The 16,380-nt window shown below is 43.7% G+C and overlaps 1 protein-coding gene across 2 annotated transcripts in view; it reads left to right on the forward strand.

Moving 5' to 3' along the window:
* The first annotated feature begins 4,721 nt into the window (after positions 1-4,721).
* ARHGEF4 (Rho guanine nucleotide exchange factor 4) overlaps positions 4,722-16,380 on the forward strand; it is a 119,770-nt gene continuing 108,111 nt past the window's right edge. For both annotated transcript variants that reach the window (XM_072143300.1, XM_072143302.1), the window contains exon 1: positions 4,722-4,937. In XM_072143300.1, coding sequence (XP_071999401.1) covers positions 4,899-4,937 — 39 coding nt within the window. In that variant the 5' untranslated portion in view covers positions 4,722-4,898. The remainder of the gene's footprint in view (positions 4,938-16,380) is intronic.

Here is a 16,380-nt window from a genome sequence, read left to right on the forward strand (position 1 = left end):
GGAAGATGAGAAGAGAAAGATCCAGAAAAGGAGACACTGAAAGTGCTGTCAGAGAGGTAGGAAGAAAACCAAGAGAGTATTGTGCTCTAGGCCAATGGAGCGAAGCCTCCTGAGGAGGAGCTGGTGGTCCACAGTATCGAACGCTGCCTATAGATCCAGGAGAATGAGGAGAGAATAGTCACCTTTGGATTTAGCAATAAGGAGATCATTGGAGACTTTAGAAGAGCAGTTTCAGTAGAGTGCATATAGTGGAAACCAGATTGCAGGAGGTCAAGGAGGGAGTTAGCTGAGAGATAGCGGGTTAGTTGAGAATAGTTTGGAGATGAAAGGAAGGTTACAGACTGGTTGGCAGTTAGCAGCACTGGATGGGTCCAGTGAAGGTTTATTTAGTAAAGTGGTAACAACAGCATGAAAGAAGAGGGGACGACACCAGAAGAGAGAGGTTAGTGAGGTGAGAAGCGACTGCTGGAGAGAGAGCGACTGTACGAGATGTGAGGGGATGGGGTCACTGATGCAGGTAGTGGGGCGAGCAGAGGAAAGGAGCCTGGACACTTCTTCCTCTGTGACTGGCTCAAAGGAAGAGAGTGAACAAGATAAGGTACCAGAGGGAAGGGGATTAGTGGGGTGATTGTATTGAGCAATTATTTCCTGACAAATGTAATCAATTTTATCCTTAAAGTAGGTGACCAGATCTTCAGCCCCAAGGTCTGTGACAGGTGGTTGCACCTTGGTGTTAGTAAGGAGTGAAGAGTATAAAAGAGCCTTTTGGGGTTGTTAGAGAGAGAGGATATTAGATTAGTAAAGTAAACCTGTTTAGCGAGGTGAAGGGCAGAGTTAGAGGTTTTTAGCATAAATTTGAAGTGTACAAAGTCTGCAGATGTTTGTTCGGTGTGCCAAGGTTGCCTGGGTCTGTGTGGAAAATTTCGGAAAGTGAGTGGTGACATCTCATCTAGCACGCTTCTGACAGTATGATTATAGTGGTTAGTAGCCAGGTTTGGACAGGTGAAAGAGGAGACGGGGGACAGTGCAGACTGCAAGTTTAGTTTTCTGTGAGTTGGTGAGTATCTATTGCACGTGGGTTCTTGTATGAGCGATTAGTGATGGGATTCAGAGAAGGTGAAGAATAATTGAAAGTAAAAGAAAGGAGGTTATGGTCTGAAAGTGGAAAGGAAGAAATTAGATATTGAAGATGATCGGGAGAAGACCAAATTGAGTATGTTTTCCTCTGGGGGAATCGCAGAGTTGTGAAAAACCTAGAGAAGTAGTTAGTGCTAAGAGCTGAGTTGGCATAGCAAAATAGAATTGGTTAACAAAAAATTATATATATATATATATATATATATATATCTCCCTGTCTGTCACTCACTTACTATCCTGGCCTGTCTCTGTCTCTCACTCACTTACTCCTCTTGTCTGTCTCTCACTCACTATCCCTGTCTGTCTCTTTGTCATTCACTCTCCCTGTATGTCTCTCTGTAACTCACTCTCCCTGTCTGTCACTCAATCTCCTTGCTTGTCTCTGTCACTAACTCTCCCTGCGTGTCTTTCTGTCTCTATCCATCTTACCTCACACATAAGTGTCTTCTACTCATTGCCTACAGCAGTAGTGGCGAACCTATGGCATGGGTGCCAGAGGTGGCACTCGGAGCCCTCTCTTTGGGCACTCAGGCCATCACCCAACACAGAGGTCACCATTCAGGACTCAACACCTAAATCAAGGAGGTGTGGACAGAGCTTGATTATCATTGTAACCCCTTTTTCCGCACCTGTGATTCATCCTTTTAAGGGGACTTTACAGGGAAACTACATTAATAATCAAAATTTCTCTTTCTTTCTCCTGTATTGGTGTTCTCAGAGCGGAACCTTCCTAAAAGGTTCGCCATCAGGCATACTGGCCTACAGTAACCAATAAAAGCTCAGAGCTCATATTAATGACCTGTGGCAGAACAGCAACCAATCCCGTCTCCGCTTCCAACTGCCGCAGCAGCAGCAGCAGATAATGGCTTCTGTATATGGTGATAACTGTATTTTGGAAAGCATGGGGTGAAAATTTTGGCTCAAAAGCTAGCCCCTTAGTGAGAGAGAGCGACTGTGATTGTAAATTCGATGGTGCAGATTCCTTTAGCAGACATAAATACATACACACATACACTCACCGGCCACTTTATTAGGTACACCATGCTAGTAATGGGTTGGACCTCCTTTTGCCTTCAGAACTGCCTCAATTCTTCGTGGCATAGATTCAACAAGGTGCTGGAAGCTCCTCAGAGATTTTGGTCCATATTGACATGATGGCATCACACAGTTGCCGCAGATTTGTCGGCTGCACATCCATGATGCGAATCTCCCGTTCCTCACATCCCAAAGATGCTCTATTGGATTGAGATCTGGTGACTGTGGAGGCCATTTGAGTACAGTGACCTCATTGTCATGTTCAAGAAACCAGTCTGAGATGATTCCAGCTTTATGACATGGCGCATTATCCTGCTGAAAGTAGCCATCAGATGTTGTGTACATTGTGGTCATAAAGGGATGGACATGGTCAGCAACAATACTCAGGTAGGCTGTGGCGTTGCAACGATGCTCAATTGGTACCAAGGGGCCCAAAGAGTGCCAAGAAAATATTCCCCACACCATGACACCACCACCACCAGCCTAAACCTTGATACAAGGCAGGATGGATCCATGCTTCCATGTCGTTGACGCCAAATTCTGACCCTACCATCCGAATGTCGCAGCAGAAATCGAGACTCATCAGACCAGGCAACGTTTTTCCAATCTTCTACTGTCCAATTTCGATGAGCTTGTGCAAATTGTAGCCTCAGTTTCCTGTTCTTAGCTGAAAGGAGTGGCACCCGGTGTGGTCTTCTGCTGCTGTAGCCCATCTGCCTCAAAGTTCAACGTACTGTGCGTTCAGAGATGCTCTTCTGCCTACCTTGGTTGTAACAGGTGGCGATTTGAGTCACTGTTGCCTTTCTATCAGCTCGAACCAGTCTGCCCATTCTCCTCTGACCTCTGGCATCAACAAGGCATTTGCGCCCACAGAACTGCCACTCACTGGATGTTTTTTCTTTTTCGGACCGTTCTCTGTAAACCCTAGAAATGGTTGTGCGTGAAAATCCCAGTAGATCAGTAGTTTCTGAAATACTCAGACCAGCCCTTCTGGCACCAACAACCATGCCACGTTCAAAGGCACTCAAATCACCTTTCTTCCCCATACTGATGCTCGGTTTGAACTGCAGGAGATTGTCTTGACCATTTCTACATGCCTAAATGCACTGAGTTGCCGCCATGTGATTGGCTGATTAGAAATTAAGTGTTAAGTGCAATTTGCCTTAGGAATGTGCAGATCTTGAATACTGGAGCACGGTCTTCCATTATCTGGCACCCCCTTCACTGCTCGGGAAGTGTGCACCATTCTGTTGAGTCGCAGTATTAAATGTGATGCAGACACTGACAAAGCACTAACATGCCCCTTAAGGTACACATTTTTCTGTTTTGTCAGACACAGTGCCGCCGCCACACAAAACTGGCGCAGACACTTCTTAAATACATTATGGGTGGCTGAGTGGGTAGCACTTCTGCCTTGCAGTGCTGGGGTTCCACCCAGGTCAACATCTGCAAAGAGTTTGTATGTTCTCTCCATGTTTGCATGGGTGTTCTCCGGTTTCCTCCCATACTGCTAGGTTGATTCGATTGTGAGCCCCATCGGGGACAGCAACTGATTTGGCAAGCTCTGTGCAGCGCTGTGTATTCTGTGTACACGTTATAAATAAAGGAATTATTATAAATACATGTGCAAGCTCCAATGAAGCTTTATTCAGTACAAAGTACGACAGAAATCTAGTGCAGATAATTTAAAAATAAATGTGTGATCTTCTTTTATTTTGCAAAGTTAGACAGAAAACTGCAATAGAGAGTGAATGACGGATACCACTGTAGAAAGTCATGGACCACAATATAAGGGCATTAGGATCAAGGAGTTACCAGCAACCTCCATTGTGAGATGAATGCAGCATAGGATGGTGGTATATATTTATGATGCAAATCGTATTGAAAAGATACAAACTCATAAATACTAGAAAAAAAAGATGTTAAGTAATCAAGAATTACAAGTTCATGTTGGAAAATTTTCCACATCTTTTTCCTTCTTTTTAGCCTTCACCTAAATTTACCTCCCGAGTCTATTTAAAGCAAAGTATTGTACAACAGATTTCTCATGAAAACTAATTATAATGGCCCACCATGACATCATCTTCTATGGGTGAATGCATGTATTCAGCTTTAAAACATCAAAGATACACTAATGTGGAAAAAAGAATATTAAAAAAACAGCCAAAAACTTAACAGAGAAATCTTTTTATATAACATCCATTACAATTATCATCGGCACCAGATATTAAATTATAGATCCATGAATAAGCGCATTTATCTATGCTAATAGACTTAGTATGAGAGATTCTTATTCAGTATGTAAATGATGTAATCTTCCCCTACTTTTTTTTTTTGTTTCCAAGTAGCACAATTCATGATGGGAGTGAGAAAGAAGATGTAAATTTCAGTCTAGCCTCAATAGTTGCCAGTGAACTGGCCAAGCACTCTCACTTTATTCATTGGAGACAATAGTACATCTTGGAGCATGCCTAGTAGACGTTCCCCTAGCTCGTAGACTGTGAACAAACCTGTTTGGACTGTCGTACAGTTGAGCAGCGCACAGATAAACCCTAATTGTTATTCAGCTCCTTAGCATAAGCTTCTGGCGTAGCTTACAGTCTTCGCTGGTGCTAAGACTGTCTAAAATAGCAACAAGAATGCATGCCACCTAAGACCCAGCGGGGGGACGAGAATAATTGCATCCTTTAATCTGGAGTCTGGGACAATTTTATAAAGTTTCAGAAATGTTCAGTGTAATGTACTTTCTTCGGAGCTTCTTCAAGGTAAGCCTTATCCAGTTCTAGCAATGTAAAGAATGTTTCTTCCTTGTTAGTGAATGTCAAGGCTCTCCGTCTGCTGGAATGTAGGAATATGTTCTCCTGGGAATAACACTTAATAATGGCTTTAATCTTCTCATTGGGGCTTTGTTTTTTTGTGCTGGAAAACTTTCATCTGCGCCATACGAGATCCTTATTTTCATACTTTGTGTATAAGAAATTGTCTTTTATAGGTTTTATCTTGTTTATTCGCCTTTGGCTTATTAAAAGAATCATTTGTTATAGAGATGCTATAGAGCGTAGTGATGTGTCGGCGTGCGGGACACCACATTGCCTCTGGCACTACCGCTGTCGCATTCAGCATCACATTTATTTTTAGGGAGGAGCAGAAGAATTACAATTTGTAGGTTTAATTTAAGCTGTGATCCAAAAATAGGCTGATATTTCACTGCACCTAGAATTAAAGAAAGGGAGGTGGATACATCAGGTGGATTGTTGGCAGAGGTGTGGGGACTAACATTGTAGGGAACACGTTTACTACGATGTAATATTTGTACAAGAAATTATTACTTATATGATACAAATCTATACGATGCAAGAAGAGTCCCGATGGAGCATATCCACTCATATGCGTGTCTGTCACCTGTGAGGCTCACCATTGAGTTTCCCTATTACATACTCCTGAACTAGGACCAATCTCGTAAGATGAGGATTGGCTTACCGTAGACTTATAGTATGAGAGCGTGCAGCCCATTCAGAGATTTCACAAGTCAACTCAGGACCCCAGTGTTACAAGGTAACCGAGCTATCCTCTGAATACCTTAGATGACATATGTCACGGATGAAAGAACCTAATGTTACTTGTGTAATGGTGTTGACATGTGGATGCCATGGCCAGTCCTAGAGGAGGTACTACCCAAGATACCTCATTTATTTACTGTATATGGCTCTGTTTCCATGTTAATTCACACCAGTCATATGTATGTAGCTATCATATTTATATAGCTGCCGTAGATATACATAACTAGCATTTTTGCTCAATAAATTGTTCCTTCACATGGTTTAAAGTTGATGGCACTGTGAAGTATTAAGCTCACAAATGTTGTTGTACCAGTCCCAACTAATGATAGTGAATGTTGACACATAGAAATCCAACTGGGTTGGATCTCTCTGTCAGATAACTGGAACTGCTGGCACACAACATCACCATATACATTAGCATTAGCTGTGTTGTAGATTGCTGATATTGCAATGTTATGTCGCAGCAACAAGTGTAGCCTTAGCCTACTGATCTAGTTTCACTATTTTATGTTACTACACAGGGTCAGACAATGTTATTTAACCGGTGGCTTTTAAGGGGTATGTGATTGATATGTGATTAGTGGGGGCAAGACGGTGAATTATGGTTGCCTTTGAATTCCCATAATCTATACAGTGCTTAGAGCCAAATGCAGAGATTCGTTCTGCTATGATGTGATGAGGAACTGTAGCTCAGTAACCATTCAAGGGAATAGGAGCTGCTACTATACCATAAACTGAGGCTTTTGTAAACTGAGCCTTTTACCTTCTACCTAGCTACATGTGGGGCTGGAAAACCCCATCAAACTTTTCAATGTTACACTTTCTAGCAGGTTCCTCCCGGCAAACAGCCAAAATTTGTAGTGCACACATATATATCCTGTATATTCACATGGTGTCTTTCCCTTGCATTAATATACAATATGAGTAGTACAAAGCCATAATATTGTGCTCACAAAAGGCTTTAGATCCAAAGAGTCAAATCATCAGATTCTCCCCCAAAAAATTCTTGATTTTGTCACTATTGAAAGAAAATACTTGACCCCCTGGAGGAGCTGCAACCATGCTGTCCCTTTTGTTATATAAGGAGACTGCTTATTTGTTAGGTCACTGCCGTTCCTTGTAATTAGCTGAATAATGGACAGTAAATGCGCGGTGATTCATGAATGGTTACCTGTGACTGCGGACAGGCCTTGTATAATAACAGCGTGTACATGTTTAGTTCTGTTTATGAGCAAATGTAGTAAAACAAAACAAAATACCAGTTATGGTTGTGTAAACAGAGAAGTCTCCAGAAGGCCTAATGATAGGGTTGTGTCTCATTCTGCTGAACATGAGGTGACATATTAGAATTAATGGAACTACAACTCCCTGCGTGTCTTTGTCTTCTTGCTTTTTCACCTTCAGCTATAACGTTACTTTGGGGAGATTTATCAGAAGTGTCTGAGAGCAGAACTGTTCTAGTTTCCCATGGCAACTAATCAGAGCTCAGCTTTCATTTTCCCACAGCTGTTTATAAAATGAAAGCTGAGCTCTGATTGGTCTCCATGGGCAACTAGACCAGTTTTACCTCAGACACTTCTGATAAATCTCCTCCAGTGCATAAATTGTGCATCGATTAATAAATATGCCCTCATTAGACTACCATCACATGGCTGTTTATTTTGGATGTGTACTAGCTATTGTTCCTATGGCTAGCACACGTCCCCAGTCCTATGGGCTGATGCATAAGGCCATTGTTGCCAATGGCCCCATGTATAAGCCGACTGCCCCTGCCCAAAAACTCAGAGCATGTCCTATTGTTCCCCAAATCTTCTATTATTTCCAATGACTGACGGATCGCACATAACAGAGCACGGGACTACGGATTACTGGCGTTTCATTCTCCATAATACAACAATTCCCTCATAGATTCAGAATAATGGGGAAGATAAGATAAAACTGCCTAAACGTAAGACAGATGACTACAACCAAGCCAATTTTGGATGTAAAAAGCTGGTGACTTCTCTTCAATTTTCTCATGACCAAGTTACATCCATGTGGTATCAGTTTTTACTGATACTCTATAGGCAAGTCGTGACGGATCTATGGCACGGGTGCCAGAGGCGGCACTCGGAGCCCTTTATGTGGGCACCCGGGCCATCGCCCCAGCACATCAGACAAGACTCAAAGAATCTTCCTGCAGTTCCAAGCAACTTAAAAGATGCTGCTTTCAGTCATATTTTGATACTTGCTTCGCTACTTGGGACTGTAGGAAGAGGGAGAATGAGTAGACAGGGCCTAATTATCTTTGGAGGACCTCCTGCTCGCCCCACAATTCTCTCTGTACAGAGGGACACTGGAAAGAAGCTACAATGATGAAAATTTTCCATCTTTCTACTGTGTTGCTGTCTTCAGGAGGCCAATATGATTGAAAATTGTTGAACAGGGAGCAACAAGTTATTGCTTTAACTTTTGGATGGCACCTCGCGATAATTAAGGGGGGTTTTGGGTTGCAGTTTGGGCACTCGGCCGCTAAAAGGTTCACCATCACTGCTATAGGCTATAATAGGGGGAGATTTACCAAAAGTGTCCGAAAGCATGTGGTCATGGCAACCAATTAGAGCTCAGCTTTCATTTTCACACAGCTTTTTAGAAAACGGAAACTTAGTAATATTGATAAATAAGGGTCATACATGAGTGCTCCTTAGAAACATGGTTGTGACTAGGACATGCTATACATTTTAACAGGTTGATAAAACGGATCAGTAAAATAATGTGGGCGCTGATCCATTAAAAGGAGTGCAATGGCTGTAGCCATGTGCCATAATTGCCTGTATTTGTGGACATGAGCCCATAAAGTAGAACTAGTCTTATGCTTTTTTGAAGTGTTTAATACAGGGAACAGAACTAATATCAATATATGATGAGCAGTGTCCCTACATGCCCACAAAACTGCAGTGCTGAACAGCAGGGAAGTAGGGTCTCCTTGTATTATATGTCACTGTGATGCTCGGAGCCTCGGTACTTTGGACGGTCCCTAAAGCAAGACATAGCACGGTCTTTGATTCACAGTTCAACCATGGCCGTTAGTCGTAAAAAAAAATTTGGAACAATGTTTGGAAAATGTGATGAATGTAAGTTTACTTCTTAGTTTATATATCCCAATGTGCAATGTAAAGTTAGCCGGTACCATTTCCCTTGTCAATGAGGAGGTCTACACACAGGCTGTCACTCTCCAATTAGTCCTGACATTGTCGGAGTGTGGAGGGTCACAGGAGGAATGCTAATTTACGGGTGTTACCTAGTCCTATTCTACAATTACAGGAAGATCAAACAGAACCTCTCCAGAATTGTTACCTTATGGAGAATACAAGACATAACAGGAGAGATAACAGAAGGTTGATTTAAGACAGTATTATCTATTATCTGTGAAATAAGGTCATCATCAACCTCCGTGGTTATCAAATTAGAATTGCAATGTTCCACTTGTTTGGACTATGTGAAATGACAGTCTTTGGCCTCAATCTCAGTCCCCTTCAAACTTCTACTCGACACAATCTCTGCAGAACAGCTAGGTTTCAGTAAGACCTAATTTACACAACCGTCTGGGGGGGGGGGGGCTATATCGGCCTGAAATACATCCCCCATAGAAGGCAATGGCGGCTTGTTGGTGGTTGCACCGTTCCTCACCGTACACAAGGAAAAGATAGAGCATACTCTACCCGAGTGTGTGGGCGTGTGGTGCTGTTTTCTATGGAGAGGGGAGGGGTGAGCAGCGCTCTTCCCTCCTCTTCTCCAGTGCGCCACCATATGCCAATCCTGTGCTGATCTTACGACACAAAATCTTTTTTAAATTCCGGGTTTTTTTCCGAATCCGCCGGGTTGTCCAACGGCCACGCCCTCGATACATACTTGTGTATGTATTTGAGGGTACACCCGAAACATACTGGGGCTATATATTCTGACTTTCAGACAGCTTGATAAATCTGTCCCAATGTGTAACATCATAGTGAAATCTAAATCTAAACAAATCAGCCAATATATCAGGAACAGAATTGTGGACTTGCACAAGTCCTGTTTAATCCTTGGGTGCAATTTCCAGACACCTAAGGTCCCTTATTTATCTGTACAAAAAATTATATGCAAGTACAAATATGATGGGGATGTCCGAGTTCTGTGCCCCAGAGATGTGCATATCAACCCAAGAACAAAAGCAAAAGACCTTGTGAAGTGGCTGAAGCTGGTAAGAGTGTGTCATTATCCGCAGTTAAACTAGTTCTGTATCGACATGGGCTGAAAGCACATTTCTCCAAAAGAAGCATATAAAAAAACAGATTAATGTTTGTTAAACCACACAGGAACAAAGACCTTAATTTTTGGAGACGTCCTGTGGTCTGACGAAATTAAAATTCTCTCATCATTCTGGCATTTGGCAAGTATAAATAATTAATCCTAACTGACCTAAAACGAGAAAAAGTTTGTTCATGTCAGATAGTGGTGAGGCATGTATATGTGTCATTTCATACAGCATGATTTATGGTTTTAGCTGTATGTAAAAAGGGCTCAATGTTGTTGTTCTGTGGGTCAGATACATGAGCCTAAACCTACGTGCCACTGACTCTGGTATCTCTTATATACTTTATTTTATCCACGTTTTGCTTTTCCTCTTCCTGAAAATTGCAGAGAGCTAGAATATAGTCTGCCAATGTAAAGTAGCTTGTATTCATCAACAGTAGTGCAACTTGAAGCTGAAGGGCCCAAGTGCAAAGTCTGTGCCAGGCCCACGACTATAATGTATGTTTTATAGTAATAGTCTTCTCATATGGGAAAGTGACACCTTATGGGCCCCTAAGCCTCCAGTTGTGATCGCAACCTCTGCACCCCCTCAAGTTACGCCCCTGTCTATCAATAAACTATAATAGTGCTGGTGTAATTTATAAACGTTCCTTATAATATTCTCTTATTACTGATGTTAGCTCGATGGTTTCATCCACCAGGTGGCATCCTCAGTCTTACATGATAACTTTTCGCTATATGATTATAAAGGTTTCCATACTTACGGCAACCTTTGATCAGTTACTGATCGTATATGGGACAACATAGAAGGAGCCTGAAGACTTAGGGGGTTGAACCAACAGTGAGCTTGGTCATAGAGAGATAAGAAAATGCACACATGAGAGATTAGAGGCCCAGAGATAAAAGAAGAAAAACCTGGAGAGAAATGGGAAGACTGACATTAAGCTTGAGAATTTTATTTTCACCCATATTCGTCTTGTATCTACTCGAGGAGGTGGAAATGTTCTCTATAAACCATTTTCTGCCTACATACCACCTAACCGTCGCAGGTGCACTCTTGTGGTCATCAAGTTTCCATAGCTTCCATTTGCAGTGGAAACTTTTTTTCATTATATTGGGCAAAAAGCAAACCCAGCACCACAGACATGTTGGGTTATGGTCAGAACCCACTGCTGGTTTACCAACATCACTGCAGGATGGGATCTTTTGCATCAAAAACCTTGTTGCAATGTGGGATGGAACGACAAACATGATTGGAATAACGGCACCATTATAAAGAATTGTAAACCAAGCAAACCGACACACCGGTGTGTCCCCCCTGTGGCAGGATCTGCTCTTCTTTAAGCTTCTTAAAAAAAGAATTTTATGAGTGTGCAATGAGCCTTAGGGGCTTCAGGCTCCATAGGATTTAATGAAGCATGGCACCCCTCAGGTTCATTTTTATAATACTTAAAGCCTTTTATTCTTGAAAACAAGGGCAAGCTTAGAGTGGATCCTACCAGAGGGGGCACACACCAGTATGTCAGTGTGCTTGGTTTACAATTCCTGATTCTGATGGTAGATGTCTTTTAAAAGAGGAGCTCATGATTTGTGAAAAATGCCTGGGTCAAGACAAGATGGTACAGATACCGGTACAGGTACAGGATGGTACAGGAGGAGATAGTATCCAGGAGGAATGTCCAACTTTTAAACCTTACCTGGTGGGGGGTGCTACATGATTCAACATAGCAGAGGGCAGAGAGGGACCATGACATCATGACCACCATAATCCTGAACCATCACTGTAGATACAGCACAGGTATAAAAGTCCTGCTAATGACTTGATGATGCCAAAGCAGTGTCAGTTAGTGTGGCATCACAGGGTGCTTGACATCACAGACACCACATCATGACCTCACAATTAGTGCAGAATGTGTAAAATTCTAAATGTGTTCTAAATTCTATATCGTATCACTTGAGCTTGACAGCTTAAGCCTAGTTAACATCTGCATTTGGATCTCCCCTATTTCGTTCTGTCACGTTAGTGACGCGGTGCGTTCTTAGTCAGTTCTTGGTGCATTTTGAAATGCTCTGAAAATGCAAGCTTTATTGCATGTTTACCCTGCATTTGGCTGGTTTGTTTTTGTTTTCACCTGTTTAACAGGTGAAGACATGAACTGAACGGGTACATTTGATTTTGAAGTTGAAAATTGTTGAAAACAAATGTGATTCACCTGTCTAACTCATGACTTTCACCTGTTAAAATAAGAAACTGCACATAAAACCACCTCAAAACTGATTTTGATGCAGTTTTAACTGCAATGTGTGGCTGCACCCTGGGGTGCGACCACACATTCAATTTTTCAGATGCAGTTTTTGATGCCAAAACCAGGAATGGAGTAAAAGTAGACGGAGTAGCATCATGTATCAATTACTTGTCTCAACCCATTATCCACACCTGCTTTTGGCTCCAAAAACTGCATCTGAAAAACTGAACATGTGGATGCACCCTCTAACTAAAACAGACGTCTAGCGGATCTTAAAACGTCCATCAATTTGAACTGACTTGTACTGACTGCGGTTCGTGTGCATCACTTACACACAGTGCTTTGCATTAACTCGGCATGATTGCAAATGCATTTTACTTGCGATCGAGAACAAGGACCATGGGGAAGATTTATCACTGCTTCTACGCCATTTTCTCAACTTTCGTTCGCTGTTTTTTTATGCAAAACAACACCAGGTTGGGCATTGCATAGTTTTTCCCGGCGGCCTAAGCCTCTTGATGTATCTAGCAGAAAAAGGGGAAGTGGCCACAATCATACGCCAGCATCCTGTCTGAATGCATAAATCTTCCCCATGTATTTTGCATTGTTTACATACAAAATACATGGTGGCTGGTCCCAATCTGTAGCCTTTACCCATCACATGCTGTCATTGAATTTCAAAACAACCCATTTACTGAGTGTGAACATAGTAAGGGCATGTTCACACGATGGGGCACTTTTACTTACCCAGTCCGGGGGAGATATCGAAAGTGCATTGTCCGACAACAATGCACTGTGTCGCAATTCAAGAAAATTTTGCGCCCGATTTGCTGAATGTGTCGCTTCCCCGATCAGGTCCACCGGAGTTCACCATCTTCCTCCCGGTGTAAGTAAGTGCATGGCTTGCGACACAATTTTTAAGTTAAATCCCATGGTTTGTCTGAATCCGTCAGATCGTCCGACGGTCCAACACAATCCCCTTTTAAATGCGGCGCAAATCGGAAATCGCCGGAATATTTACCCCAGTGTGTTTTGATTGCTTGTTCCCAATGCATTCACCCATCATGTGAATGTGGCCTGAAAGAGGTGTAACAAGCATTCATGAAGACATGTCAACTTCCACTCCCATATCAGAGGTTGAAGGGGTGTTCCAAGAACATCCACAAACAGTAATCCGTGGCCCCCTCCATCGGCCAGAAGTCAGCAGGACATGGGATGTCACAGGGAAAGATCCTGGCAACAACAGGGAAACTTTACCAGGGTAATTATGCTGTAAGTGACCCTATTACAAACTTACCCTGCTAAAGTTTGATGTTAATTAGAGATGAGCGAACATACTCGTCCGAGCTTGATGCTCGTTCGAGCATTAGTGTACTCGAAACTGCTCGTTGCTCGGACGAATACTTCGCCCGCTCGAGAAAATGGCACTCCACCCAGCATGACGTGGTACCCTTACACGTCGATAGCAGTGGTTGGCTGGCCTGATCAGGTGACCCTGGAATAGACTAGCCCCTGCCCGCGCTGCTCGGATCATTCTCTGTCTGGATGCCGCTAGGGAGAGAGCTGCTGCTGGTCAGGGAAAGCGTTAAGGTGTTAGATTAGTGTTAGGCAGGAGTGATTCTACAAGAACCCAACAGCCCTTCTTAGGGCTACAATAGCGTTATATTTTCCTTTTTTTTGGTTTGCTTGTGGCTGGGCTTGCTGCCATTAGTAGTGCAGCTAGTACCATATTGTGAGGAATTTGCAGGGAGACTTGCGACCGTTGTGTTTAGCTCTTAGTGACACACATATCCACCTCAAACACCGAAGTGGGACAATTTATTAGGGGTTTCATTTGAATTAGGCACAGTCTGCTGATTTATTTTTTTTCACGTTTATTTCTTTTTATAACTCAAAGTCATCAGGCACAGCACAAAATCCAGTTGTGTTCTGTCAGTGTAGGTTAGAAACTAGCCATAGCAATAGGATAGCATCGTTTTGTTTAATAAAAAAAAAACAAAAAAAAAAATTTAAGTTTACACTTTAATTTGGAAATTGTTTAACCCGAGGGCTAGGGGTAGAGGACAAGGACGTGGGCGTCCAACTACTGCAGGGGTCAGAGGCCGTGGTCCTGGGCGGGGTGAGACACCACCTGCTGATGAGGGAGCAGGGGAACGCTGCAGAGCTACACTCCCTAGGTTCATCATGTCTCAAGTTACTGGGACTCGTGGTAGAGCACTGTTGAGGCCAGAACAGTGCGAAGAGGTGATGTCGTGGATTGCGGACAATGCTTCTAGCTATTTGTCCACCAGTCAGTCTTCCACGCAGTCCACCCATGTCACCGAAATCAGCACTCCTCCAGCTCCTCCACCTCAGCCTCCTTCCCCCCAGTCTGCCCCCTCCCAGCAAAATTTGGCATTTGAACCGGCATACTCTGAGGAACTGTTTTCTGGACCCTTCCCACAGTCACAAACCACTTGTCCGGTTGCTGCTGAGCTATTTTCCGATGCCCAGGTTTTCCACTGGTCGCAGTCTGTGGGTGATGATGACATTATTGACGTAGTGGAAGAAGTGTGTAAAGAGGTGTCGGACGATGAGGAGACATGGTTGTCAGACAGTGGTGAAGTTGTTGTCAGGGCAGGAAGTCCGAGGGGGGAGCAGACTGAGGGATCGGAGGATGATGAGGTGACAGACCCAAGCTGGGTTGATAGGCCGGGTGAACACAGTGCTTCTGAGACGGAGGCGAGTCCTATAGCAGAACAGGTTGGAAGAGGCAGTGGTGGGGCCAGACGAAGAGGCAGGGCCAGAGCTGGTGCATCAGCGCCAAATGTTTCACATAGTCAAGCTCCCGTGGCGAGGGCTAGATTTTCAGAAGTCTGGAGGTTCTTTAAAGAAACACCGGATGACTGACAGACTGTGGTGTGTGACCTGTGCCAAACCAGGATCAGCAGGGGTTCAACCACTACCAGCTTAACTTCCACCAGTATGCGCAGGCATATGAATGCTAAACACCCCACTCAATGGCACCAAGGCCGTCCACCTCCGGCCGGGCACACCACTGCTCCTTCCCCTGTGTCATCTGCCTCTGAGACTGCTTAAATGCACCATTATGCCAAAATTATGGGCAACAGCATGGCCATGACAGAGTGACAGAATGAAGCTAGATAGCATCTAAAACATCCAATAATTGACCCTGACACTATAGGGGACGGCATGCAGAGGCTGCGGCAGCAGCGGCAGGCTAGAGAGTGGCATGGCGACATACCCTAAATGGACTCAGGCTTCAAACCAATGGGTGGCAGAGAGGAACCAAAGGAGGTGAGCAAGAAGCGCTCAAATAATATCGGTACATGATAAAAGTTTGCCAGTATATTTTGTGGATTACACAGCAGGGTGGCGACAAAGTTAACATGGAAGCCATGAAAACAACCAAAAATTCTGCCTGACACAGCTCGTTTGATAAGGGGACCATGTATGGAGGCAGTGAACTAGTAGTAGATTAAAGGTGCTGCAGTTAAAACTATGTTAGTTGGATCTTGGCATGGAGCTGGCGCTCCGCTGCCAGGTGAGCTTTCGCCAATCCAAGCCCCTGTCTCTAGGCTACTCCCCAAACAGCACTTCTAAGAACCTTTTGTATAAGATCAAGTGTAGTAGCGTTCTTATAAGTTTGGGATATGGCGGGTGAGGGGAATGTAAACAGATGCGCAAGAAGCGCTGAAATAATATCGGTAAATGATAAAAGTTTGCCAGTATATTTTGTGGATTACACAGCAGGGTGGCGACAAAGTTAACAAGTTTGATGTGGAATGCCCTGTAATAGCTCTTGGGCGGTGTGCCTTTTATCGCCTAGGCTCAGCAGTTTGAGCACCGCCTGCTGTCGCTTAGCGACGGCACTGCTGCTGTGCCTAGAGCTACCGACTGATGGCGCCATGGCCACGGATGGTAATTCGGAGGAGGAGGTGGAGGAGGGGTGGGAGGAGGAGGAGGTATACTAGGCCTTTGAGACCTGGACCGAGGTAGGCCCCGCAATTCTCTGCGTCGGCAGTATATGACCAGCCCCAGGGTCAGACTCGGTCCCAGCCTGCACCAAGTTAAGTGTAGTAGCGTTCTTATAAGTTTGGGATATGGCGGGTGAGGGGAATGTAAAC

This window comes from Engystomops pustulosus, chromosome 3 (genome assembly GCF_040894005.1).
Source record: "Engystomops pustulosus chromosome 3, aEngPut4.maternal, whole genome shotgun sequence".
Lineage (NCBI taxonomy): Eukaryota > Metazoa > Chordata > Amphibia > Anura > Leptodactylidae > Engystomops > Engystomops pustulosus.